This window comes from Euleptes europaea, chromosome 1 (genome assembly GCF_029931775.1).
Source record: "Euleptes europaea isolate rEulEur1 chromosome 1, rEulEur1.hap1, whole genome shotgun sequence".
Lineage (NCBI taxonomy): Eukaryota > Metazoa > Chordata > Lepidosauria > Squamata > Sphaerodactylidae > Euleptes > Euleptes europaea.
The window spans coordinates 132,091,009-132,115,683 of record NC_079312.1 but is presented as its reverse complement, the minus strand read 5'-3'; the positions used below and the strand labels follow the sequence as shown (position 1 = coordinate 132,115,683).

General features: G+C 46.8%; 1 protein-coding gene across 1 annotated transcript; it reads left to right on the top strand.

Annotated features, from left to right (window-relative positions):
- Positions 1–2,170: 2,170 nt before the first annotated feature.
- Positions 2,171–21,962, top strand: LRRC45 (leucine rich repeat containing 45). Its single transcript, XM_056859453.1, has 17 exons — positions 2,171–2,408; positions 4,192–4,253; positions 5,687–5,757; positions 6,728–6,906; positions 7,558–7,686; positions 8,300–8,412; positions 9,818–9,876; positions 10,340–10,417; positions 11,255–11,390; positions 13,004–13,081; positions 13,247–13,358; positions 13,479–13,549; positions 14,252–14,344; positions 14,880–14,972; positions 17,503–17,676; positions 18,815–18,962; positions 21,744–21,962. Exons 1-17 carry the CDS (start codon positions 2,171–2,173, stop codon positions 21,938–21,940), a joined length of 2,031 nt encoding a protein of 676 aa, XP_056715431.1. The 3' UTR covers positions 21,941–21,962.
- The last annotated feature ends 2,713 nt before the right edge of the window (positions 21,963–24,675 follow it).

Here is a 24,675-nt window from a genome sequence, read left to right as displayed (position 1 = left end):
GTGAGAAGCTTACAACGCTTCTGCAGAAGCCCCATTGATTTAAACGGGAATCCTACTGCTTGGGCTGCTACTATGTTTTTCATCATTCCCAATTAATCATGGTCTGAAAGCTCTTAATTTTCCCATTCATACGTTATATTTCTATTACTGGGACCTGCTTCTAAGAAAATGTGCCTAACTGCGCAGTCCTATGTTTCTTTATTCAGGAATAATCCTATTTAAGTTTAATGCCACTTACTCCAGTGTAAGTGTGCATAGAATTGTAGCTGAAGGTTGCAGTCCCAAACCTAGGCGCATGCACTTCGGAGTTAGTCATACCGAACTCACTGGAACTTTTTTCCACCATCAAGTTATTAAGCTTGGAAGTAGACAAACCTCCCGTAGATGTCAGAACTTTTTTGCGGGCTGACTCATATATGTGTGCAAGGCTGGGTTTCGGGGCAGGTGACCCGGTTAACTGCCTAGGGTGCCAAGGTGTGTGTGTGTGGGGGTGAATTTAGGGGTGGACCTCACAGGCTATCTACTATCCACTCAGCTTTAGAAACAATTACAGCAATAATTAATGAGGCCATTGTTGCATTTTTAAAATTAGTATGTATTATTAACAGGAAAAAAGTACAAGTGCCCATTCAACAAATGGTGTACATCTGAGTGATTGAAGTAGCATTGTAAAAGTAACTAAGTATCATAGGGTTAGTAAATAGCCATCCCAAGCAAATGTATTTTGACTTGCTCATAAATGGTATGAAGAAATACAGATTTACTGATCTTAGTGTGCAAATTGATCATCTCGCATGACAAGGTTAAATTGGGCATTGAAGTAATGAAATACACTACAGATGACAAAGGGTTTGAAAAGTTGAACAAATGGATATCATTCATCTAGTTTAGGGATGGCTAAACAGGAATGGAATGCATGTGCTTCACTTTGTCTCTTCAGCTGATGACTTGTCACAGTATGATTTGTAGACGAAAGCATGACTCGCCTCCGTTAAAGAGAATGGTATTTGGTGGTTTGAGATGGGGAAAAATTTTAATTTTTGATCTGTAATGACTGTTTCACACATCCTGAAATCACTGAATGATGAACGTATTTAGGTGAACTGACCCTAAAAGCGAATTGTTAGTCTGAACTGACTAACAGGAGGTAGATTGCATTTCTGGCATACAGAAAGTCTTGAGTGTCTCGTTCTATTCCTTGATAGCATATTGAGGCATTATAGTGATTTCATGGACAGCAGTATGATTCCAGAACAAACAGCAAGGCAGAATCACAGCAACGAGGTGTTAATGACTGGCTTCCCCCCTCCAGCTTAAATCAATAATGTATTGAATTGCACACAAGTAGAGAATGGAGAAAGTTCTAGATATCTATATTTTATAGAATGTACAAGCAGCAACATTCATTTAAAGGGCTGTCTTGTTATTCTGCCAGAGCATGTCTGAACATCATGGTCTCATAAAAACAGAAATCAATTGTAACCATGACATCCCATAGTTTCAACACTTTTGATATGGCTACTCTTAAATCCCTTTCTTGTGCTCTTTTTAGAAATAAAACAGGTAAATGTTAAGTAAAACTAGCTTAGTCTCTTGTTGGAGAGATAAATCTGTAGTTCTAGTTCATTGTATATCCATATACTTCAGGAAGACTTCTATTTCCTTACAACATAATATTTTAATACACCTGTGTATGGGTGTGTGTCACATGTACAGAGCTGAAGAAAGGAATGTCTTAAGAGATGTCAAATGCACCCTGAACTACAACTCCCAGCGTGCCTTCCTTTCCCGGTAATAGGGTTTGGGAGGGGAAGAGTGTAACTACAACTCCCATCATACACAGTTTTTCCTTAGTTACATAGGCTGGAGTTGGCAGTTGAAGGGTGAGGCTGTATTTCTAGCAATGTTCAATGGCTGTTTGGAAATGGGTCTTACTGTTGCTTTGGTGTTCCTGCAAGGGTGAAGTTGGGGAAACTGGCATTTCTGGGGCCCTTATTTGGGGTTTAGAATCTTGAAGCGTAGTGGCTGGAGAGAGAGAACTTTGCGTTGTGTGCCAGGGAGATAACCTATAACAATTGCTGTCTGCCCAGGCTACCCCCACTGCCTTTCCCTGGCAAGAGCTACCCTCACCCCTCATCTGCACCGTGGGGCAGGGGGATGAGTTACACCAATGCCTGCTGCAGAGATGGATGACTTCCGAAGGTCCTTCACTCGGCTGTGCAAGGAGAGCGGGGCTGAGCCACAGGAGAGCGTCCTGCAGCTCTTACAGGAGGCGAAAGGGAGAAGCCGCTTGGATTTTGCTGCACAGAGCCTTTCTGTGGACACGTGTGGGGCCTTGGGCAAGCTCTTGCAGGATGAGCTCCAGTTCACCGACATTGTGCTGAGTGACTGCATGCTGAGTGAAGAAGGTGGGGCTCTCGTCCGCAAGGCGGTCCTTGGTTTTTGTTCTGTCCTGGAAGCAGCGAGCCAAAGTCTGTGGCCATTTATCCCCTGGTTTGCTTTCTCAATTTAACTTCACTCGGTTGTCATGCTTAGTATAAATAAATGGGCTGCCTGAGTGGATTTCTCTGCACCTCTGAACTTGCAGATTTTGACTGTATTGGGCCAATCACCATGAAGCATATTAGGAATAAAGGTATAATCCATCATGGATAAAAAGTGGCTTCCTAACATTCCCTTTCCCTAAAAATGTGGCTCTACACCAGGCACAGTTCTGCACTGTGAGATATTAAAAGGATTCATAAAGCAGCCACATTGATAAATGAAGTAATTTTATTTACTTCATTTATATCTCGCCTTTCTTCCCACGGGGACCAAAAGCAGTTTACATCCTTCTCCTCTCCCCTGTGAGGTAGGTTAGGCTGAGAGTGTGCGACTAGCCCAAGGTCACCCAGTGAGCTTCCGTGGCAGAGTGGGGATTTGAACCTGGGTCTCCCAGATCCGAGTCTGACATTGTACCACACTGGTGTGTAGAAGTGAGGCAGAAGAAGAAGAATCCTTAACCCTGGTATAGTTCTTGTAATGTTCAAATCACTTTGCATATATTGTCACAGTAATCCTCCCCACTCCTACACATGAAGCAAGCTGGGTGACCTTGGGCTAGTCACAGCTCTCTTAGAGCTCTCTCAGCCACACCTACCTCTCAGGGTGTCTGTTGTGGGGAGGGAAAAGGAAGGTGATTGTAAGCTGATTTGATCCTTAAGTAGTAGAGAAAGTTGGCATATAAAAACCTACTCTTTTTCTAATCCTTACAACAGCCTTGCAAGGTAGGCCAAAATCATTATCCCCATATTGCAAATGGGATGATGGGATGAGAGTATGTGTTTGTGACTGAAAATAAATTTGAACCTCAGCTCCCCAGATCACAACTCATTCTCTTCAGTGTTCTGCAGGCATTTGGGGTAAAGACTGTTCATAGGGAAAGAACAATTAACTTCTTGTTCTGAGACCAGTAGCAGAATTTTGTAAGGGTAAGGGCTGATTATAATGGGACTTTTCTTTTGCTGTGGAAAGGGATGAACCGAAGTATGATGAGGTGCAATGTAAGACCTAGGAAAAATGGCTAGGAATTCTTGCAGATGGGAATGACAACAAAGGGACAAAGTGAAAGGACATGGACATTCAGAATGATGATAGATGTGTGAGTGGCATTTGAAATCCTGTTAACTCCATCCTGACATTTAGACTAAGCCCCAGAGAAAATTAGATGGGAACCCTCCCATTGGTCCAAACATGTGCTGTCCAGTTTCTTAAGCAGGGCTGAGCAGACTCCGCAACTCTTTGACTGTACTATGTGAATGGGAAATTTAGCACTGGGTGTGAGAACCAGCTTTTAACATGAGTTTCTAGCCTCAGGGTCTGCAAGGATGATGTCTAGTGAAATCTCAGATGCTGGAGTGGTAGGCTGAGGAGGCCAGTCATTCCCTTAAGAGGAGGTGGGGCAATGGCGACCCCCCCACTCCCTGCAGTTCTAAGCAGAGTGATACCCTTCTAAGTGATACCTATGGACTTCAGTGGCCTGTAAATGAGCTATGCAGAGCCCAGGCTTCTCGAGGGTCAGGGCGATAGGTGGCCAATCAATCCCTTAAGGCTGACATCGCCATGCTGCCATTCTGAATTGGTGCCTTCTATCAGTGCGGGGAGACGAGAGGCCAGAGTTGGAATGAACTTACCCTTCCTTCTCCTTTTCAGGGGCTAAGCTACTACTTCATGGACTTTGCACTAACTCAGTTGTGAAATCCTTGGACCTGAAGGTGAGTCTGTTCAGCCTCAAGCATTAGGGCCTGGCCCTCTCTAAGGTCAAACCTTGATCTTTGGCAACAGCTAGTAGAGAGAAGAGAGGGCTACCAAGCAGAAAACACCTCTTGAGTTCCTTTCCCATCTGTTGTATGGTTCCAGGGGAAAATAATTTCCCACAGTCACAGCTGCTGTGCAACTTTTAGGCCAAGTAAGACTTGAAACTCTTTATGCACCCTTTTCATTCCTGTTAGAATTTGGATAATCTCACTTGTGGTTTTTTTTGGTAGGTTTCTGGTTCTTGTTGTCCCAGGGATGTTTTAAAATACAAAAAGTAGCAGAACCAGGGGACAAGAACAAATAATCCCAAATGAATTGCTTTTCAGTTCTTCCCATTTCTGTGTATATGACTTGCACCCTGACTCTGAATACATAATGCGGAACTGTCCACCATTAAGAAGGGCTCAACTGTTCACTACCCCACCTGGGTTGGGAGAGGCATATATTTGTGTTAGTAGAAGTGTATTAGTAGTACGGACCCCACAAGCTCAGTCTTATGTAGTTTGTGTCTGTGTTACAGTTTTTTGCCATTTTAAAGGCCATGACTTCCTTCCCAGAGGAATCCTGGGGATTCATTTTGTTACTTTCTATCCTACATTTCTGTTCAGAGAGTATGCAAAGCAGTATAGAACTGAGCAGCTCAAAACCATTTAAAACACATTAATAGGGTTGCCAGCTCTGGGTTGGGAAATACCTGGAGATTTTTGGGGCAGAGTGTGAGGAGGGTGGGATTTGGGGAGAGGAGGGACTTAAATGTCATAGAGTCTAATTGCTAAAGCCGCCATTTTCTCCAGGTGAACTGATCTGTATTTGGCTGGAGATCAGTTGTAATAGCAGGAGATCTCCAGCTACGACCTGGAGGTTTATTCAAAAAATCGCAGCTACTATGGCTATATAAATTTCAATATTAAGATTTTGAACTTATGTATGTATGCCTGGATGGCAATCTAATGTTGTTTTTGCGGCAATAGTGCAAAATTATATATTTTTGTTAGCATATCAGAATATGTTTGCAGCCTTGTAATGAATTATATAAATTAGGAAATCAACCAAAAGCGTTTTGTTTTGTGAACTGATGTATATGACTTCGGAGTAGGTTAGACAACGTGAAAATTATATAGCCATAGTAGCTGCAATTTTATGAATAAGCTTGCTTTAAGCAGCTCAGTAATATTTCTTTTACATTGACTACCTGGAGATTAGCAACCCTACACATTAAGCTGAACATAAACTGTAGTTCCATGGAGGTGTAGGAAAAAATCGGCAGTTCCCCCAAAAGCTATGAAGCTGTGAAATCCTGACTTGTTTAAGACAGGCATTTGTAGAGTAGGTGATCTTCCTGGCTAAGTGGGCATGCAGTGGGTCACTGACAAGAATCTGTTTGTTTCAGGGCAATAACCTGCGAGCTGTGGGAGCTGAAGCCCTGGGGAAACTGCTCAGGCAAAACAAGTCTATCAGGAGGTGAGCAGGATGGGGAATGGACAGAAGAGCTGAGACTCTTTGGGGGGGGGGGGGCTGGCAGTGATGGGAGAAGTTAAGCTAAACAAGAATGGCATCCTTTGTTGCTGTTTGCCGGGGCAGAGAAGGATTCTTCATGTTTTGTGTGCTGAGAAGGGAAAGTCAGGGTTCTATTCTTGATTATGTATTCATTGTGTTTTTATCCTACTTTGGATCAGCAGCCTCTCACCTGGTGACTTGCTGGGAGATTCCAGCAAGGAGAAATTGTGTCTGTATTGAAGAGTATAACAAAGGGGTGGGGGTGCCACTGGGGCCTTGAGTTCAGTTTGCCAGAGACGGAGCCACGGAAGGGAACGGTGCTGGTGATGACGAAACTACCCTGTGGAGGTTCTGTTGTCCATTCAGTATCTGTGAACCGGCATGGTGCTGCTGGTGCCACTATGTTGCCTCCGTCGCCACCTCCTGGTGCCCTTCAGTAAGGGCACCACATCTCCATTCAGTGGTGGGAGCGGCAGTCTTCCAAGCAACCCACCTCATGAGCTGCTGCTTTTCAGATGCAAATTGGCTCCCAAAATGGCTCAGGAATCAAAATGTGATACACATGGTAATTAAAGTTCAATACAACATGTATCTTGGGGCAGGGTTTCTCAGGCAAGCTGAGTGTAAGCAAGATGGAGAGGTGCCTTACTGCTCCCTGTCCTCCCTCTGATGGAATGGCAGTTTGAAGCCGGAGTGAGGGGGTTCTCAGCTGGGGCTGGATCCAGGCAGGATCCCCGGTTGCTTCCTGGCCTCCCTCTGACAGTCCATTTAACTGTAGTTGGAAACTGGAGAGAAGGGGCTCTTATCTGAATGTGTGTCCAGGCGTGACAGAGGGGTGGTTCAGGCCCTCCTTGATTATAGCTTGGGGCTGGCTGTGTTCTGAGACCTGAAGTCTCTTTCTGATTTGCCTTTGATTCTGACTTTCCCCTTGCAGCCTCACTTTAGAATGGAACAACTTGGGTATCTGGGAGGAAAGTTTTGCTTTGTTCTGCGAAGGGCTTGGAGCAAACGGTACTCTGCAACGCCTGGATCTGCGCAATAATCAGATCAACCACCAGGGGGCAGGAGAGCTCTCCATGGCGCTGAAAAACAATTCCACTCTGCAGGAAATTGGTAAGGGCTTGAGTAGATTCTCTCTCTCTTCCCCCCCCCCCCCCCGTTCATGCTCTGCATCCACCAGGTGCCATAGAGCAGCAGTGTAGGACTGAGCAGGGTGATGGGGCAGTCGTGGTTTCTTTGCAGGTAATCATGTGTCACACTGGAGTGATTCCAAAGGATACAAACTGACCCACCGTCAGTTGCACCAAGTAAGCGCAAGTGAAGCACAGGAACATGCAACTATATACCAAGCCTAAGCGGCCAGCTTTTTTGGCCCAAGTCCTTTATTTTATTTAGACTATTTATCAGCTACCTTTCCACCCAAAAATCTTCAACGCAGTTTGCAATATATTTAAGCGTAGAGCAATTGCACTCTAAAATTTACATAAAACCATCTGAAAACAAGTTCAGGGGGCAAACAACAGGCACCATCTCTCCTCTAACTACTTCAAACACTGCTTGACTCAATGGAGGTCATCCCAGGTAAGACTGTTAGGATTGCTTTAGCATCCTGCCTCCTCTCTAAAACGAAGAACCTCCATGAAATGCACTTACATTTAACCTCTCCAGAAAGGATCCAGTTTCATTTCCAGTGTCCAGAAATCTAGAAAAGAGATATCAAATGTATGACTGATGGCTGTATGTGGTACTTTGCTTCTTGTCTAGATCTTCGTTGGAATAACGTTGGGCTTCTAGGGGGGCGTGCGCTCTTGAATTGCCTGCATAGCAACCGGGTGCTACGACAGCTTGAGTTGGCCGGGAACAATGTGCCCAGTGACATCCTGAAGGCTGTGGGTGAGCAACCATGCAACTCCCCCTTAAATGCTTAGAGTTCTAGATTCCAGGCTGTCCCATACCCACTTGGGACCCAGCATGGTGTAGTGGTTAAGAGCGGTGGTTTGGAGCAGTGGACTCTGATCTGGAGAACCGGGTTTGATTCCCCACTCCTCCACATAAGCGGCAGAGGCTAATCTGGTGAACTGGATTTGTTTCCCCACTCCTACACATGAAGCCAGCTGGGTGACGTTGGGCTAGTCACAGCTCTCTCAGCCCCACCTACCTCACGGGGTGTCTGTTGTGGGGAGGGGAAGGTGATTATAAGCCAGTTTGATTCTTCCTTAAGTGATAGAGAAAGTCGGCATATCAAAACTGACTCTTGTCGTCTTCATCTGAGGTCATTAGTAAGTGTGTGGGCAAGAGGTTGCCATCCAGTGTTGAGACAAAGTAGAATGCAAAGCTGGGATCCTGTCCCAAAGTTCTCTCTCTTTTTGGTTCCTGGGGACCATGGTAATGTTAACTGTTAAGTTTCCCCCTGCATGACTCTGGGCCACCCATTTGTCACTGCCGCCTCATGAAGCTTAGGAAACTTATTGGAAAGGATTTCACTTTTTGCTTCTTTCTGGCCAAGATCAAGCTATGGAGCACAACCAAGAGCGTCAGAACATTCTCTGCAAGAGTCATAACATGAAACGTGTGCTCAGTAAAGAGGTGCTGTGCTTGAAGGAGGAGAAAGCAAAACAGGTTAGTTAGTCTGACAGCACTCGGGCTGGCAAGACTTGTAGAGTATATACCAATAAAAGCACTGGGGAGTGGTGGAGCTGCCCTGTCTTCTTCATCCAGGCAGACTTTGGGAGTGGCACCAGGAGACAACTTTCATCACTCAGGTGTTCCTGGTAGTAGGATTTATATACCATTGTGCTTGAGGGAATGCTGCATCCCTTGCCCCTTACTCAGTGCACCGTCATGAGCTGCCAGAGAAAGCCATCCTGACATACAGGGTTGCGGGGTGTTTATATCTCCTTTAAACTAGAAACTGGAGAAAGGCTGAACTACTTACAGAAACATAGAGTCATAGAATCATAGGGTTGGATGGGACCACCTGGGTCATCTATCCAACCCCTTGCACAATGCAGGAAATTCACAACTACCCCCCACCCCCAGTGACCCCCCCAATCCATGCCCAGAAGATGGCCCAGATGCCCTCCCTCTCATGATCTGCCTAAGGTTATAGAATCAGCATTGCTGACAGATGGCCATCTAGCCTCTGCTTAAAAACCTCCAGGGAAGGAGAGCTTGCCACCTCCCGAGGAAGCCTGTTCCACAGAGGAACCGCTCTAACTGTTAGAAAATTCTTCCTAATTTCTAGACAGACACTTTTTAAATTTAATTTCAACCCAATGGTTCTGGTCCGACGCTCTGGGGCAACAGAAAACAACTCAGCACCATCCTCTACATGACAGCCCTTCAAGTACTTGAAGATGGTTATCATATCACCTCTCAGTCATCTCCTCTTCAGGCTGAAAGAGGAAGAGACCACTTTGTTCTGGACTGAGCCGGTTCCTTAAACACTCCTCTCCCCAGCCTATTTAATTGAAAGACTCCTGTGTCTTTCCACACAGGACAAGATGCTTTTGGAGCATACAGGTTGCTGTGCAGCGTCTTGGAGTTCACCCTTGTCTTTTCTGACTGATAAAACGTTTCCTTTACAAACAAAGTAGTGCATTGTAGTGGAAAGTGTATGAGACTTGGACCGTGGGGACCCAAGTTGAAATCTCTGCTCAGCCATGAGGCACACTGGATAACCTTGGTCCAGTCACTTTGTCTCCACCAAGCCTTCCTCAAAGGGTTGTTGTGAATTAAAAATGTAGAAGAGAGCCATGTAACCTTTGCCAGAAGAAGGGCAAGAGAAAAACTTAACAGCTTTGTAAACAAATATCCTTATTTACTGACTGAAAAATGGAGCAGGGTATAAATTGAATTTTAAAAGTTCTGGGAGGAAGGGTAGGTTATGGTCTTCCCTGCTGTGGCTTGGAGAATTACTTCTCACCTGTGTAGAAATTGCCCTGGTGCACTGCTGGAGTAGATTTGACTGCTGGTGGCACCCATCTCAAACTCTTGGTGTTCATTTTATGCCTGTGCTTCTCAGTTCCTGGATCTGATGGACACTATTGACAGACAGAGAGAGGAGATAACCCGCAGCAACAGGTGAGTGAGGTATAGACAACATGCTCCCCCCCCCCATCTAGTTTGTGCTGTCCAGAGGCTGCCTTTGAATGCCTCTAGCCACTGCTGTGGGCAGTAAAGGAAAAGCACAATGGGAAGTAACTCAAAAAATAACTCCTGTTGCAAGGGTTTAAAGCTTTTTGGTATGACATATGGTTGCCTTTTGGTATGACATATGCCTGCCATTGGTACAGATCCTGCTTGGTCTTCTGGACCAGTAGCAATCCTGAACCCTGATCACCTGCGAACTGCTATGTCTGGAAGTGCCTCTTGTCTCAGAGGGACTGCCTCTAATGTGTGTCATGCTTTTTTGAGGCCTTTCTAAGCCCCCTCTCTGTCCCGTTTTAACCAGGTCTCAAACTTGCTTCTCCCTCTCCTGCTCTTGATGTGAGATATACTTTCTGGGTGGTCCCATCTCTGCATATTGCCTCTGTTCTCCATGCAGGGTCTCAGCGGCACGAGTCGGGCAGCTGCAGGAAGCCCTGACTGAACGTCATTCTGTGCTGAACTCACTAAAAGCAAAGTAAGGAGGAACAAGTCTCTGTGAGACAGGCTGAGCAGGCATTGGAGAGTCATGGGAGTGAGCAGGGGGGAACTTGTAGACAGGGTGGAGATGGCACATAGATGCAAGCACTCAAACACACCTCGATATGGAATAAAACGTTCACAAGTGAGGTTGCAATAATGTAAACTAGCTTCAGAAGAGCAGGGAGAGGTTTGTCCCTTTGCCATTGTTTATCACTCTGATCATGCAAACAAGATGCTTTGACAACTTGCATTAAGGCATGGGTGCCACAAGCAGCGGAGGCGGCAGGGCTGTCCTGGACAGGATCTGTTTGTGGGTCTTGCTTTGGCGTAGGATCAGATCTGTGCTCCTGCCAGCTGCTCCTGTGTTACATTGCTGCCTGCTCAGCTTAGTTGGCCACAGGCAAAACCACACCAAGGCATTGGAGGATTTATGTACTGTTGTACTCACCATCTTGCATACTTGGGGTTTGAAGTGGGCCACACTTACTGAAAAGGGCAAGCGCTTGCAGTAAGTGATTTTGAAACGGGAAGGGCCATGGCTCAGTGGTAGGGCATCTGCTTGGCATGCTGAAGGTCCCAGGTTCAATCCTCAGCATCTCCAGGTAACGGGACTAGGCAAGTAGGTGATGTGAAAGACCTCAGCCTGAGACCCTGGAGAGCCACTGCCGGTCTGAGTAGACAATACAGACTTTGATGGACCAAGATTAAGTAGAAAGCAGCTTCATGTGTTCACCCACATATATACAATGGTGCTGCAGCTGCAGGCTCGGGGTTCTTAATACCAACGTTTGGATTGGCCAGAGTGACTCATGCAACACTTTGTGCTTTGCAGGCTCCAGATGATGGAGGCCGCCCTGGCCCTGTCAGAGCAGAAGGTGCACAGTCTTGGGGAGCTGCTGAGTACGGCGAAGGAGGAGGAGGCAAGACTGGAGGAGAGCCAGGCCAAGCAGTTGCAGCAGCTCAAGAAGGTAGGTTTGGTGGCTCTGGTTGGGCAGAAAAGTGGGGTGTACATTTTGTAAATAAATAGCTTGGGGTAACCTGGGGTGGGAGGAGCTTTGTGGCGCAGAGTGATAAGCTGCAGTACTGCAGTCAAAAGCTCTGCTCATGACCTGAGTTTGATCCCAACAGAAGTCGGTTTCAGGTAGCCGGCTCAAGGTTGGCACAACTTCATCCTGGAGAGGAGTGACCAGTGGGGTGCCACGGGTCTGTCGTGGGACTGGTACTATTTAATATTTTTATAAATGACTTGGATGATGGAATAGAGGATATGCTAATCAAATTTGCAGATGACACCAAGTTGGGAGGGGTAGTTAATACCCCAGAGGACAGGGTCAGAGTTCAGAATGACCTTGATAGACTGGAGAGCTGAGCCATAAGCAATAAAATAGATTTCAATAGGGAGAAGTGTAAAGTACTTCCCCTAGGCAGGAACAACATAAGGCACAGGTACAGGATGGGAGAGAGTTGGCTTGACAACAGTACATGTAAAAGAGATCTGGGAGTCTTAGGGGACCACAAATTGAACATGAGTCAACAGTGTGATATGGCAGCTAAGAAGGCCAATGCAATTCTGGGCTGCATCAATAGGAGTATTGTGTCTAGATCAAAGGAAGTAATACTACCACTGTATTCTGCATTGGTCAGACCTCACTTGGAATACTATGTCCAGTTTTGGGCTCCACATTTTAAGAAGAATGTTGACATTCTGGAGCGTGTCCAGAGGAGGGCGACCAGAATGGTCAAAGGTCTGGAATCCATGCCCTATGAGGAGAGACTTAAGGAGCTGGGTTTGTTTAGTCTGGAAAATAGAAGGTTAAGGGGTGACATGATAGCCATGTTTAAATATTTGAAGGGATGTCATGTTGATGAGGGAGCTAGCTTGTTCTCTGTTGCTACAGAGACTAGGACACGGAGTACTGGATTTAAACTAAGAGAAAAGGGATTCCACCTAAACATTAGGAAGAACTTTCTGACGGTGAGGGCTGTTCGACGGTGGAATGCACTGCCTCGGAGGGTGGTGGAGTCCCCGTCTTTGGAGGTCTTTAAGCAGAGGCTGGATGGCCATCTGTCGGGAGTGCTTTGATTGTGGGATCCTGCATGGCTGGGGGTTGGACTAGATGGCCCTTGTGGTCTCTTCCAACCTTGTGAACTTGTGTGAGTCACACACACTTGTGTGTAACTCAGCCTTCCATCCTTATGAGGTCGGTAAAATGAGTACCCAGCTTAATGAGTACCCAGCTTGCTGGGGGTCAAGTGTAGATGACTGCGGAAGGCACTGGCAAACCACCCTGTAAACATAGTCGGCCTAGTAAAAGTCGAGATGTGACGTCACCCCATGGGTCAGTAATGAACCGGTGCGTGCACAGGGGACGTGCTCACCTAACCTGGGGTGACATTGCCATTGAGTAGATCTGTGGCAATGCATGAAGTCCAGGAATGGAAGCTTTTGGTTGGGAAAGGTGTTGGTTGAGTGGCAGCATGGAAAGTGATGCCTGACCAACACCCAAGACGTGGAGGAAGGCTGGGGGAGCTACAGGAAGGAAACTGATGAACTGATTTCTTCTACTGGCTGGGTTGGTAGGATGCTGCAGATCGAGAAGCAAAGCTTCAGCGTGACCTTTCAGCTGCCAACGACAAAAATCTCCTGCTCAGGAATGAGGTATGGAAGTAGCCTTGAGTATCCTCCTGTGGTGCTTTTCCATGAGACTCCCTTCTAGGGACTTCCCAGGCCTGGTCCCAACCAACTTGTGCCATGTCCCAGCAGCCCACTGTCCTGTACGGATGTTGGGCTTGCCCTCATTTCATGGGAGCGGCTTGCACCTAGGTGGATGAACTGGAAAGGAAGTGCCAAGGGCAGAAGGAGCAGCTGTTTCATGTGAAGGAGACCCTGACCCACACGACGGCAGAGCTGAAGCTGCGGGCTGCACAGGCTGAAGGTGAGCATGGTTTTGGTGCATGAGTTGTCAAAGGCAGGCCAGAGCCTGGATTGCCTGGGGAAAGGACGGGATGCGCAAGCAGCCGGAGCTGTATAGGTAGTCTTCCCTGTTTATCCCCAGAGCGCTTGGAGATGGAGAAGAGGAGGTTCAAGCAGGGCCTTGAGGATGCAGAATCCCTTCGGCTGAAAGAGGTGAGGAGGGGACTGGTGGGACATCAAACAGATCAGGGGTGGAAAGGACCATACTAGGAAGCTGCAATTCTGTTCTGTTTTCATGGGCATAGAAGAAGCTGGTAGAAGCAGAGCTGCCTCAGTCTATTCTGATGACCCTCTCCCTCCACCATCTTGTGATGTGCAATGACCGTGTTTCCTCTGCCTTCTTAGCTGCAGCCTTTTTTCTCTGTTATGGAGTGGAGGAAGTGGTTGTTCCAAGGAAGCTCCTTGGGACAGCAGGATGCTTGAAGGGGGGTACCTTTGGCGATTTCCCCAATTACAGCCCTCATTTTCCTGCTCCATTGATACTTTCACAATTGTACCCACATGGAGACCCTACTGCTGTGTCTCCTGCTTGAGGGATTCCCTCATTAGTCTGGAGTCCCTGGAACACTGATGCCCGAGGCAGCTGCTTGCCCATCTTTCAAATCCAAGCCCTTCTCTTGCATTAGAAAATCAACTGTTTTATTGGTCTTGTTCTGCTAAATCTTGGACCTCTTTCCCCCCCTCCTTTTCTCTGCCCCAAGACTGGTGTTTGCTCTAAGCAGACCCATATCCTGCCTTCAAGCATCTTTGGTTTGAGCTGAGGTGGCTCCCATTTACTGAAGAGAGAGGCAGATTATAGCAGGTTGTGTGTGGGTGATGCTGGGTACTCTCCTGATCCAAGCTGTTTGAATGCAGGTAGATCAAATGACGCGTCACCTGGAGGCAACCGAGCGTTCCCTGCAGGAGCGAACCCAGAAGCTGGCAAATATCCGCATAGGGCTGGAGGAGGTGAGCGGAGGAGAAATATGTGATTATGTCTTTTGCAGAAGCCTGCTAAGCATCCAGTACATGAGATGTCTGGGGCTTCTACAGGTGGCTGCTTAATTCCCCATCTGATCCAGTCACAAAGCTGTGCCAAGATAAGCAAATGATCCTGCATTTTCTGTGGCCCCACAGAAGCAAATGGCAGGAGAGCCTGCCAAGGTTTCCTGTTAGCTCCTTCCAGAGTTATGGGTAGCACCAATGGCTGAAGGCTAACACTCCACATGGGGTGAATTGTCGTGCTCTTGGACTTCAAAACCCCACGGCTTATTTTTGTTCTGCCGTCAACAAGCGGTCCTGCCTTAGCTTACCAGACATGAACTGCTTCCTGTCACGGCCAAACACAACGTTAAATTCCCATCCTCTTTTGCCTTGACATCCTCTAGAATGCTGCATCCAGATGCAGCCTGTTGTGTGAGAAATCTCTTACTCCCTTCTCTGGCGCCTTCCCTTTTCTAAGGCCTGAAGTTGCCATGAGATGGTCTTCTTGTGTTGTAAGCAGGAGCTGAGCCAAGTGAAGGCTGCTGCAGTTGTGGAACGGGGCCATATTGAGCAGGAGCTCATCAAAGCCAGAAACCAAGCCAGGTTGGAAGAGGTGAGTGTGGCTGGGCATCTCAAAGGGACTGGCCGCCTTGGACAGAATGACATGTAAGAAACAGCGAGGCCCCCCCAGAAATGCATGGCATTCTCTCCTGTCCCTCCCCAGCTTACCACATGGCATCCTGACTGCACGGCATGTAGTACATTTCTGTCGCACCCTTCTACCCTTCTATCTATCCTTCTACACACATCGTGGTGTACATGGTTCTCCTGTCCTTCATTTCATTCTCATAACAACCCTTTGGGCTAAAAGGGAGTGACTGGCCTCACTGATCAGGCTTCATGGCAGAGCAAGGATTTGAACCCAGGTCTCCCCTGTCCTCATTTGACCCTGTAACCGCTGCACCCCACTGGCTCTCCCTATCCAGACTATTAGCAAGTAAGGATTTGGAGGAGGGACAAGAAAACACAAAATGTAATGGCAGTGGGATGTGTGGTTGGACATACTACACATTATCAGAAAAAAGAGGATAGCTCCAGCACGGAACTGACATTTTACTTTTCTCTGCCCTCCTCCACATTTAACATAGCAGACCTATTAAAAATGCAAGACTAAATATTGTTCAGCTTAAGAAAACAGCATAAGGCTTCCACTGTGCTTTCTGTAGTGTGTAGTCCTGCCCTTGGAGTTCAGCAGTATTTCTGTTGCAGAATCGCAGACCTGTACAGTTGGAAGGGAACTGTTATGTTAGCTGTCTATCACATTTTTGTCATGTCCTTCCTCCAAGAAGCTCCAGGTATTTCTCCCATCCCCCATTTTGCCATCATTATTAATTCTGTTGGGTAGGTTAGGCTGAGAGAGTGAGTGGGGCTGACTCAAACGGGCTGCAGGGTCAAGTGGGGCTTGGAGCCTCTGGCTTTCCCAGGTTCTAATCTGACACATTAGCAGTCATACCTCGCTGGTCCTGTTAGCGTGGGAAGACTATAACTGCACCCCCTCAGCCTCTTTTCTGTTTTAGTGAAACATGGATAGCTGTTTCAGCTTGTTCTCTTAAGTCAGTCACTTCATTCCTATAGATTAGTGAAGCATGTTGTTTTCAAGTCCTTGTTTCAGGTATTATGTTGCGGTGTATTTTGCCTTTTCTCCCCTTTCCCCTCCCATAAAAGTGGGTTTGAGAATCGAGCTGTGGTTTGAATGGAAAATGGAAAATTATACCATCATTCTCAAATTTCTTGGCATTCAAGGGAGATATTGCATTACAGGGCATCTTGTGCTTTCCTTGGCTTTTTTGACCATGGATATGCAGTTTGAGCTGTGGTTCAACCTTCAAGTAGAGAATTGTGTCATAAGGATATGCTCCAGATTTCACTATTGTATCTCAGTGCTCAAGGGAGATATTGCATAACAATGTTTCTAGACCCCTTTGGGGGATCAAGCTCTAATTGGAACATGAAGTGTTCAGAATGCACACGAGCACTTTCTAGATTTCCATCTTCAAGGCAGACTTTGCACTATCCTCCTCCTTTTGAAACTGGATGCACAGGTTGAACTGGTAGTTGAACCTGAAACACAGAACTGTGTCTTGAGTATGTGCCAGATTTCACTCCAGTATCTCAATGTTCAGGGGAGATTTATTCATCTTCAAATCCCACCTTTCCAGTAAGGCTGAAGGCAGCTATCGTAAAAAATTAAAATACACACCAATGAGACTTTTTAAAAGCAGGATACACATCTCTAAATAAACTCAGTCTTTTCATACAATAATACTGAGTAGTTAGATATGCACACTATCAGTCATGAAAATTGATGTCACCTGCAGAATTTGTACCAAATGTCTTCTGAAACAACAAAGGTATAAAGGCTCTTCTAAGAGTGAACAGGGGAGAGGTTTTGGCACACAGGCTCTGGAATGGCTGTCCCAGGAGTGGCTGCCCCAGACTGATAGTGAAGCTACTGATCCCTCCTAACAGAGGCCTTTTGTGCCAGCCACAAAGATGAGACAGTTTGCGGTGATTTGGGGGCAGATCTAAGAGGATGCACAGATTCACACTGGGAGAGGCGCTCATGAGTTTCGTGGGCCTCATCTTGTTAAGGGCTTTAAAGGTAATAACCAGCTCTTTAAATTGAAGTCTGCAGCAAATCTGTAGCCGGTATCCTGGTTTCAACACGGGTATAATATGGTCATGTCAGCTTGCCCCTGGCCTAGAAATTCTGGTTTGTGTAGGGAAAATTAACTTGCATTAGCTCACACCATCTACATCTGTATGGCACAGGTAACCACACTTCGCATTTAAATGCAATTCTGTTTACTGTACTGTGTTCTGAAAATACAGCCATTATGGAGCATGCTGCATTTCTAAAGCCAAATGCTGAGAACATTCCCCAAATCTTCACTGGTGGCTCAGGGTCAGGAAAGGTGCTGTAACACAGGGGAAACAAAATCTCCCAAAATGAAATTGAAGCATGGCCTGAAAGGTGCCCTTCTTCCCCTTCCTATCACAAATGTCCATGATGCCCATGTTTGTTTGAGAAAAGTTGAAGCGTTGTGGGTTTGGGTTTTGTTTTTCCTCTTTGTAAATCACAGCAACAGCGGTTGGAGCACCTGGAGGACAAGCTGCGTCTGATGGCGCAGTCCCGTGATGAGGCACAGAATTACTGCCTGCAGCAAAAACAAGCGGTGGCTGAGGCACTCGGAAAGGAGAGCCAGCTGAGCATGCAGGTGGAAGGACTCAAGAGGCGTGTGGAAGAACTTCAGCAGGTGAGTGGAGAGCATGGCTTGAATGTGTATGTGTGTGCATGCATATGGGCAATGCGCATATTCCATAGCCAGCAAACTCAACTTGGATGACAACTTTTCAAATGCATACAATTTCTGCTCATTATAGTATTTTAGAAAAAAAGATTTTTGGGAGGGTTTTTGTTGTTGCAAGAACAGTGTAGAGAAATTAAAAAGCTCAGGACAAGAAAGGCAGCTTCTCTGACTGTTATCCTGGACCATGCCTCAAATTCCCTATATAATCATAAGAGCCAGCAACTTTTTAAACACTTTTAAATGTGGCATGTTTGTTTATTTGTTATATATCTTCAAAATGTTTAACCTTCCTCCAAGAAACTCCGGTCAATGCCTCCCTCTCACCCCTTTTATCCTCAGAGCACCCATATAATGTAGGTTAGACTGGGAAGTAGTAATTGATTTTATCTGGTTATCCCCAGTCTGAGTCCCACACTCTAATCCCCACTTCATAACAACAACAGTTGGTACAGGGTCCCAGATTTTGTGGCATACAATACACATCCAAATACATTCCACCTCAGTAATGCCAATGTGCACATGGACTTCAGCATGGACCAGTGTTATGGCTACACAAATAGTTTCTGTTCATCAACTTCCCATCATAACTATCATACTTATATTTCATTGGGTTGTGCATAGCATATACCAATAAAGCTGAAGGAAGTGCAATAGAAATTAGGAGAATAAGGATTCCATCCTTGGTGACTGGGTAGTGTCTATGGCAGATGTTGTGGCCTTGCCCGGGAGAAGAAGAAGAGTTGGTTTTTAAATGCCAACTTTCTCTACCACTTAAGGGAGAACCAAACTGGCTTACAATTACCTTCCCTTCCCCTCCCCACAACAGACACCCTGTGAGGTAGGTGGGGCTGAGAGAGTGTGACTAGCCCAAGGCACCCTGTGAGGTAGGTGGGGCTGAGAGAGTGTGACTAGCCCAAGGTCACCCAGCTGGCTTCATGTGGAGGAGTGGGGTGAATCAAACCCAGTTCTCCAGATCAGAGTCCACTGCTCCAAACCACCACTCTTAACCACTACACCACACTGGCTCCGCACGTTCAGACTGTAGGCTTCTCTGACTGCTTTGCCCCATGTACTTGGATGGCAGGAACTGAGTGGCAAGGAACAGGAGAAGGTGGCCGAGATCAACAAAGTGCGAGTGGAGCTGCAGGAGCAGATTGGACACCTGGAAGCCGAGAGGACGGCGCAGGAAGGGCTGCGGGAGAAAATTGCAGCCCTGGAGCGGCAACTGAAAGGTACTTGGTTAGGAAGGATATGCTTCTGCTTCCCAGAGAGGACAGGAAACAGAGACACACAGTCAAGCAGGACCTTGGAGCCCATAGTTTTTTGCTGCTCACTTTTCGAAGTGCTGTTTACTTTATAGCCCACCTTTCTCACTGAGACTCAAGGTGGATTACATAGTGTAAGCTCATTTCCTTTTTGACCGTCTCAGAGGACGAACAGTTAGCCATAACCAAAAGGCTGGAATGCTTAGGGCAGGGGTCGCAAAAGTGCGGCTCCCGAGCCGCATGCGGCTCTTTGAGCCCTTGAGTGCGGCTCTTTCCATGTCTGGGCCCGGCTGAGTAGCGAAAGGGGCGGGGGGCAGGAGAGAGTCTGCGCAGGAGGCGCTTGGGTTACGTAGGAGTGACCACGTGCCGCTGCTGCTGGCGGGCCTGCTGTGGGGAGAAGTCTGCGCAGGAGGCACTCGAATTACAAAGGAGCGACCACGTGCTGCTGCTGCTGGCTGGCCTGCTGTGGGGATTGGGGGTTTCTTAAGCAGCAGAGGGAGCAGCTGCCGTTTCGATATTTGCATGGTAAGCCCACCCAATGCCTCTTGGCTTCTGCTGTTGGCTCCTCAAGTCCCTCTTCAGAAAGGCTCGAGAGAAATTCTCATTGCTTTGGATGCGCTTCGCCCGGACGAGGAAGCCCCGCGCAGCGCCTTTCTCGCTTGAGGCCGCCCGCAGCCCGGAGAGGAGGGGGAGGCAGAGAGCGAGCTGCCCCGGCGGCCGCCACCTCCCCCTCCCTGCCGCGTGGGCCTCTCTTTCGGTACGGCCGCTCTCGCTCCCAGGGCTGCAGAGCGGGGCCAAGGCCGTGCTCAGGCCGCCCCTGGGAGGGGGGAGGGGGCTGGCACCGTGGCCTCGAGGGAGGGAGGGAGGAAGGGGCAGTTGGGGGACTCCTTTCTCCCCCCGTGGAAGCCACCTGGGCGCGCAGCCCTGCCTGCCTTCCCCCCAGCTGGGGCGGGAGCTCCTCCAGCCAAGCCACCTTGCCCGGGCACCTGCCTGCCTGCCCGCCCTGAATCTGGAGCCCGTCGGTCCCAGAATGGTGTGGGGGGGTGAGCACCTGCCCCTCCCTCTGGGAACTGGCATGTCCGTGGCGGGGGGAAGGAAGGATGGACTGTGCATCTCCCCCTTGTTTGTTTGCATGGAACACACACAGACCGAGGACCTGCTGGCCTCTTCCTCTGTGCCTGGGATCCCTGGACATCTGGACCCTCGCTGGGTGATGGTGGGGGGGGGGGAGAAAACAGTGGGCCTTTTTGTCTGGCAATTGTTAGCCCTCCCCTGGCCTATTACTACAGGTTTCCCCTCTTCCTGCTACTTTGTGCCTCTTTCAAAAGGAACCGGGGGGGGGGGGTGGTTTACACTCTCCCCACAGCCATTCACCACCCCACTGTGCAGTAGGTGCTCTACTGGTTTCCACTTCTGCTAAATTTTAATTAAAGTTTATTAATAAACAGTGTACCTACCTATATAGTTTGAGTTTAAAAAATTTGGCTCTCAAAAGAAATCTCAATCGTTGTACTGTTGATATTTGGCTCTCTTGACTAACGAGTTTGCCGACCCCTGGCTTAGGGCATAAACTCTTGGCGATCAAGGAAACTCCAACAATGTAGACCCTGCCCATACTTTTGAAACAGGACACTAAAGCAACGAATCCATCTGATCCAGCTATAAATTCATTCCTTGGCTCAGCTCTAATTAAATTTAGGTCCCATAAGGAGTTACCTAACGGTTATTCGATGGAGCATAAGCTGGGCACACACCCTTCTGAACCAGCTCATCTTGTTCACGCAAACTCCACTAGGAACGGTTGTGTTTATCACGATCCAAGAGGAGAATAAAATCTCGGAAGACTGACTATTAAAGAAGTTACCTTGGAATCTAGGAGGGTGGCACATAGTGTAAGGCAACGCAGTCAGGTGGCATGAGGCATCCAACAAACAATGCAATAGGGTGAAGATGTCAAAAATTAGAAACAGTGTAAAAAGAAAAACAGGTGTGATGAGTCATAATATAAAAATTGGAATTACTAAAGTAGAAAAATGCAGTGATAGTAAGGTAAATGCATACAATCAACAGTGGAATAGACTAAAATCCTGTTCCCTATAAAAGCACCCTCCATTCCATTATGCCACAGCCGTATTCCTTTTATAGAAATGTCCTCATGAACAATTCTGTTTAAAGTTCATGGAATGACAGAAGTGTGTGTGGGGGGAGGCATCCTGAGCTCTTTGGGCAGGCCATTCCACAATGTGGGGAAAGCATGTGTACTGGCAGCTGTTAGTCTTACCCATTTGTAGAATGGCCCCCTCAGAAGGCTTTGCTCAGATGAGTGAAGCTGTCATGGTGGAGCATAGCAGGAGAGGCGGTCCTGTAGTTACGTGGGCCGAAGACCATTAAAGTCTTTGTAGGAAATAAGCAATACCTGAATTGAACTCAGTAACTGATAGCGGAAGGACCTGCTTCAGTTGATGGCCAAAGCATGACTGACTCTCTGTTCTGTAGGAGGGGCCAGCAGCATCTTGCAGGGATAGGAGGGATTTGTCACAGTTGGGATCAAATCCTGACTTTTTCACTATGCCATTCACAGCTTTAGGCTGTGGTATCATCTCTGCAAATCAACCTTGTTTTCTGCACAGCCGTATGAGCAAGTGGTTGTCTGTTGCTGCTCCGTAGAACTTACTTTGTCTCAAGAGCATTTTCCCTGGGTGAACCAGAAAGCCTGTGTATGCTAATACTTCATTCCTCCTCATGCAGTGCTGTCCAGTAATCACCGGGAGGCGCTGTTGGACAAAGACGGTGAAATCGCAAGCCTAATGGAGAAGCTGAGAGTTCGAGAGGCCGAGATCTCCAGGATGAGGGAAGAGGAAGCTCAACGAGCCAGTTTTCTTCAGAACGCCATAATGACCTATGTTCAGGGTTCCCCCCTGAGTTCTTTCATCCCCAAGAAATGAGCAATAAGTCTTAAAGGATCTTGTCCCAACTTTCAAAAATTAGGAGTCCCAGAATGAGAATTGTGGTCAATTTATGAGGCATGTGGGATATCCCAGATTTTGACTTCCTGTTTCATGAATACCTTGCAACATTGCATTGGAGATTACCTGGACTTGGGCTGTCATTCAGGGACTTGCAGTTGCCTTAGAAACCATTTTCATGGCCTAGCCTTGTTCAAACCTACAAGCCATGTTTTAAGGCCCAAGCCACAGCCGTTCATTCCAGGATCTAATCTGTAGCCCATTAGGAAAGGCAAGTTTGCATGAAGTAGGGGCAAAAATGCCTTCCTCTGCATACTGGGAAGAGCTTACACATTATCCTAGTGCTAGGATTGTGCCTGGAAAAACTACATTGGAGTAGCAAGTGAAATCTCCACTGTCACAAATCACCGCTACCATGAAGGACTTTTTGGGCCCCTGTTTCACTTCCATGGCAGTCATGTATGTCGACATCAGGAAAAACCCTGATCCATACAACCTGCATGATCATGAGTTTGAGGCAGGAGTTGCTCGATATAAATCACTGTCCTGTTTCACCGCCGTTTTTAGGTGCATATATCATTTATACTCTGTGCCTGGGCATATCACTATTGCCAAATCTTTCTGAAGTATAAGTACAGAGATCAAGATACTGGCACCAGTGTGTGATTTCTTTGGCCTTCGTACGACAGATCGAGTACCCCAATAGGTATATAAGACTACTTGGCTTATTGTTATTGAGAAGAATCACTCCTCTTCCCCTTTACACACGACAGGATTTTAATAAGTAGAATGGGGGTTTAAGGGACTGTTTTGACTCCTACAGTTTGCTGTGTTCCTTCCATTCTGGAGGAGATGAGCTCAGGGATGGGCAACCTTTCTGTTAAATTCTAACTCCAACTTTTAAATCAGGAAGACAAAGAAATGCTTATTTCTGCCTAACTTCGAGGGCCAGTTTGTATATGTGTGTGTGTGTGTGTATATATGTATTATGCCCTTTGTATATTTTATCATGTATACAAAGCTCCCTTATATTTCCATGCGATGATACATTTTTATCGTCAGTTGGCAATAGTGATCACAATGGCATCAAATTTAATTTATATGCAAGTGGGAAAGTGACTGGGAACTCTCACACAATTACCTTTGACTTTAGAAGAGGGAACTTCTCTAAAATGAGAAAACTGGTAAAGAGGAAGTTGAAAGGAACAGTTAGGAGGGTTAAATCTCTTGAAAAGGCTTGGGGGTTACTCAAGTCCACATTACTAGAGGCTCAGCTAGCTTGTACACCACAGGTCAGGAAAGGTAGTAATAAGTCCAAGAGGTCACCACCGTGGCTAACGGGTAAGGTGAAGGAAGCAATTAGAGGAAAAAAGTCTTCCTTCAGAGACTGGAAGGTTTGCCCAAACGAGGCGAACAGAAGCAAACACAAACTTGCACAAACGAAATGCAAGCAGATAATTAGAGATGCAAAAAAAGATTTTGAGGGGCATATTGCTAAACACATCAAAACAAACAATAAGAAATTCTTTAAGTATATTAGGAGTAGGAAACCAGCTAGGGAAGCTGTTGGACCATTGGATGACAATGGGAGTAAAGGAACTCTTAAGGGAGGATAAAGCGATTGCTGAAAAACTAAATGAATTCTTCTCATCTGTCTTCACTGTTGAAGATACAGGGCAGATTCCTTCTCCTGAACAGAGATTTTGGAGAGGGGAGAATGAGGAACTGAGGCAAATAGTGGTAACAAGGCAGGAAGTCCTAGACCGTCTAGACAAACTGCAAACTAACAAGTCACAGGGACCAGACAGTATTCATCCTAGAGTTCTTCAAGAACTCAAATGGGAAATTGCTGGACTTCTAACAAAGATATGTAATATGTCCCTTCGATCAGCCTCTGTACCAGAGGACTGGAGAATGGCCAATGTAACACCCATTTATAAAAAAGGTTCCGGGGGGGGGGGACCCAGGAAATTACAGGCCAGTTAGCTTAACGTCTGTTTCGGGTAAATTAGTGGAAAGCATTATTAAAGATAAAATTGTCAAGCATATAGAAGGGCAAGGTCTGCTGGGCAAAACCCAACATCGCTTCTGTAAGGGTAGGTCCTGTCTCACTAACCTATTAGTTTTTTGAAAGCGTCAATAAGCATGGGGGCAGGAATGAGCCTGTGGATATTGTGTATTTGGATTTCCAAAAAGCTTCTGACAAAGTCCCCCACCAAAGACTGCTAAGCAAACTTCATAGTCACAGGATAAGAGGACAAGTCCTCTTATGGATTGAGAGCTGGCTGAAAAATAGGAAGCAGAGAGTAGGAATCAATGGTCAGTTCTCTCAATGGCGGGATGTGAGCAGTGGGGTGCCTCAGGGATCTGTGTTGGGACTGGTGCTTTTCAACCTGTTCATCAATGACCTGGAGTTGGGGTTAAACAGTGAAGTAGCCAAGTTTGCAGATGACACCAAATTATTTAGGGTGGTTAAAACAAAATCGGACTGTGAAGAGCTCCAGAAGGATCTCTGCGTACTGGAAGAATGGGCATTAAAATGGCAAATGAGATTCAATGTGAGCAAGTGTAAAGTGATGCATATTGGGGCAAAAAATCCCAACTTCACACATACACTGATGTGATCTGTGCTGGCAGCGACAGACCAAGAAAGGGATCTTGGGGTTGTAGTGGATAGCTCAATGAATATGTCAACCCAGTGTGCGGCTGCTGTA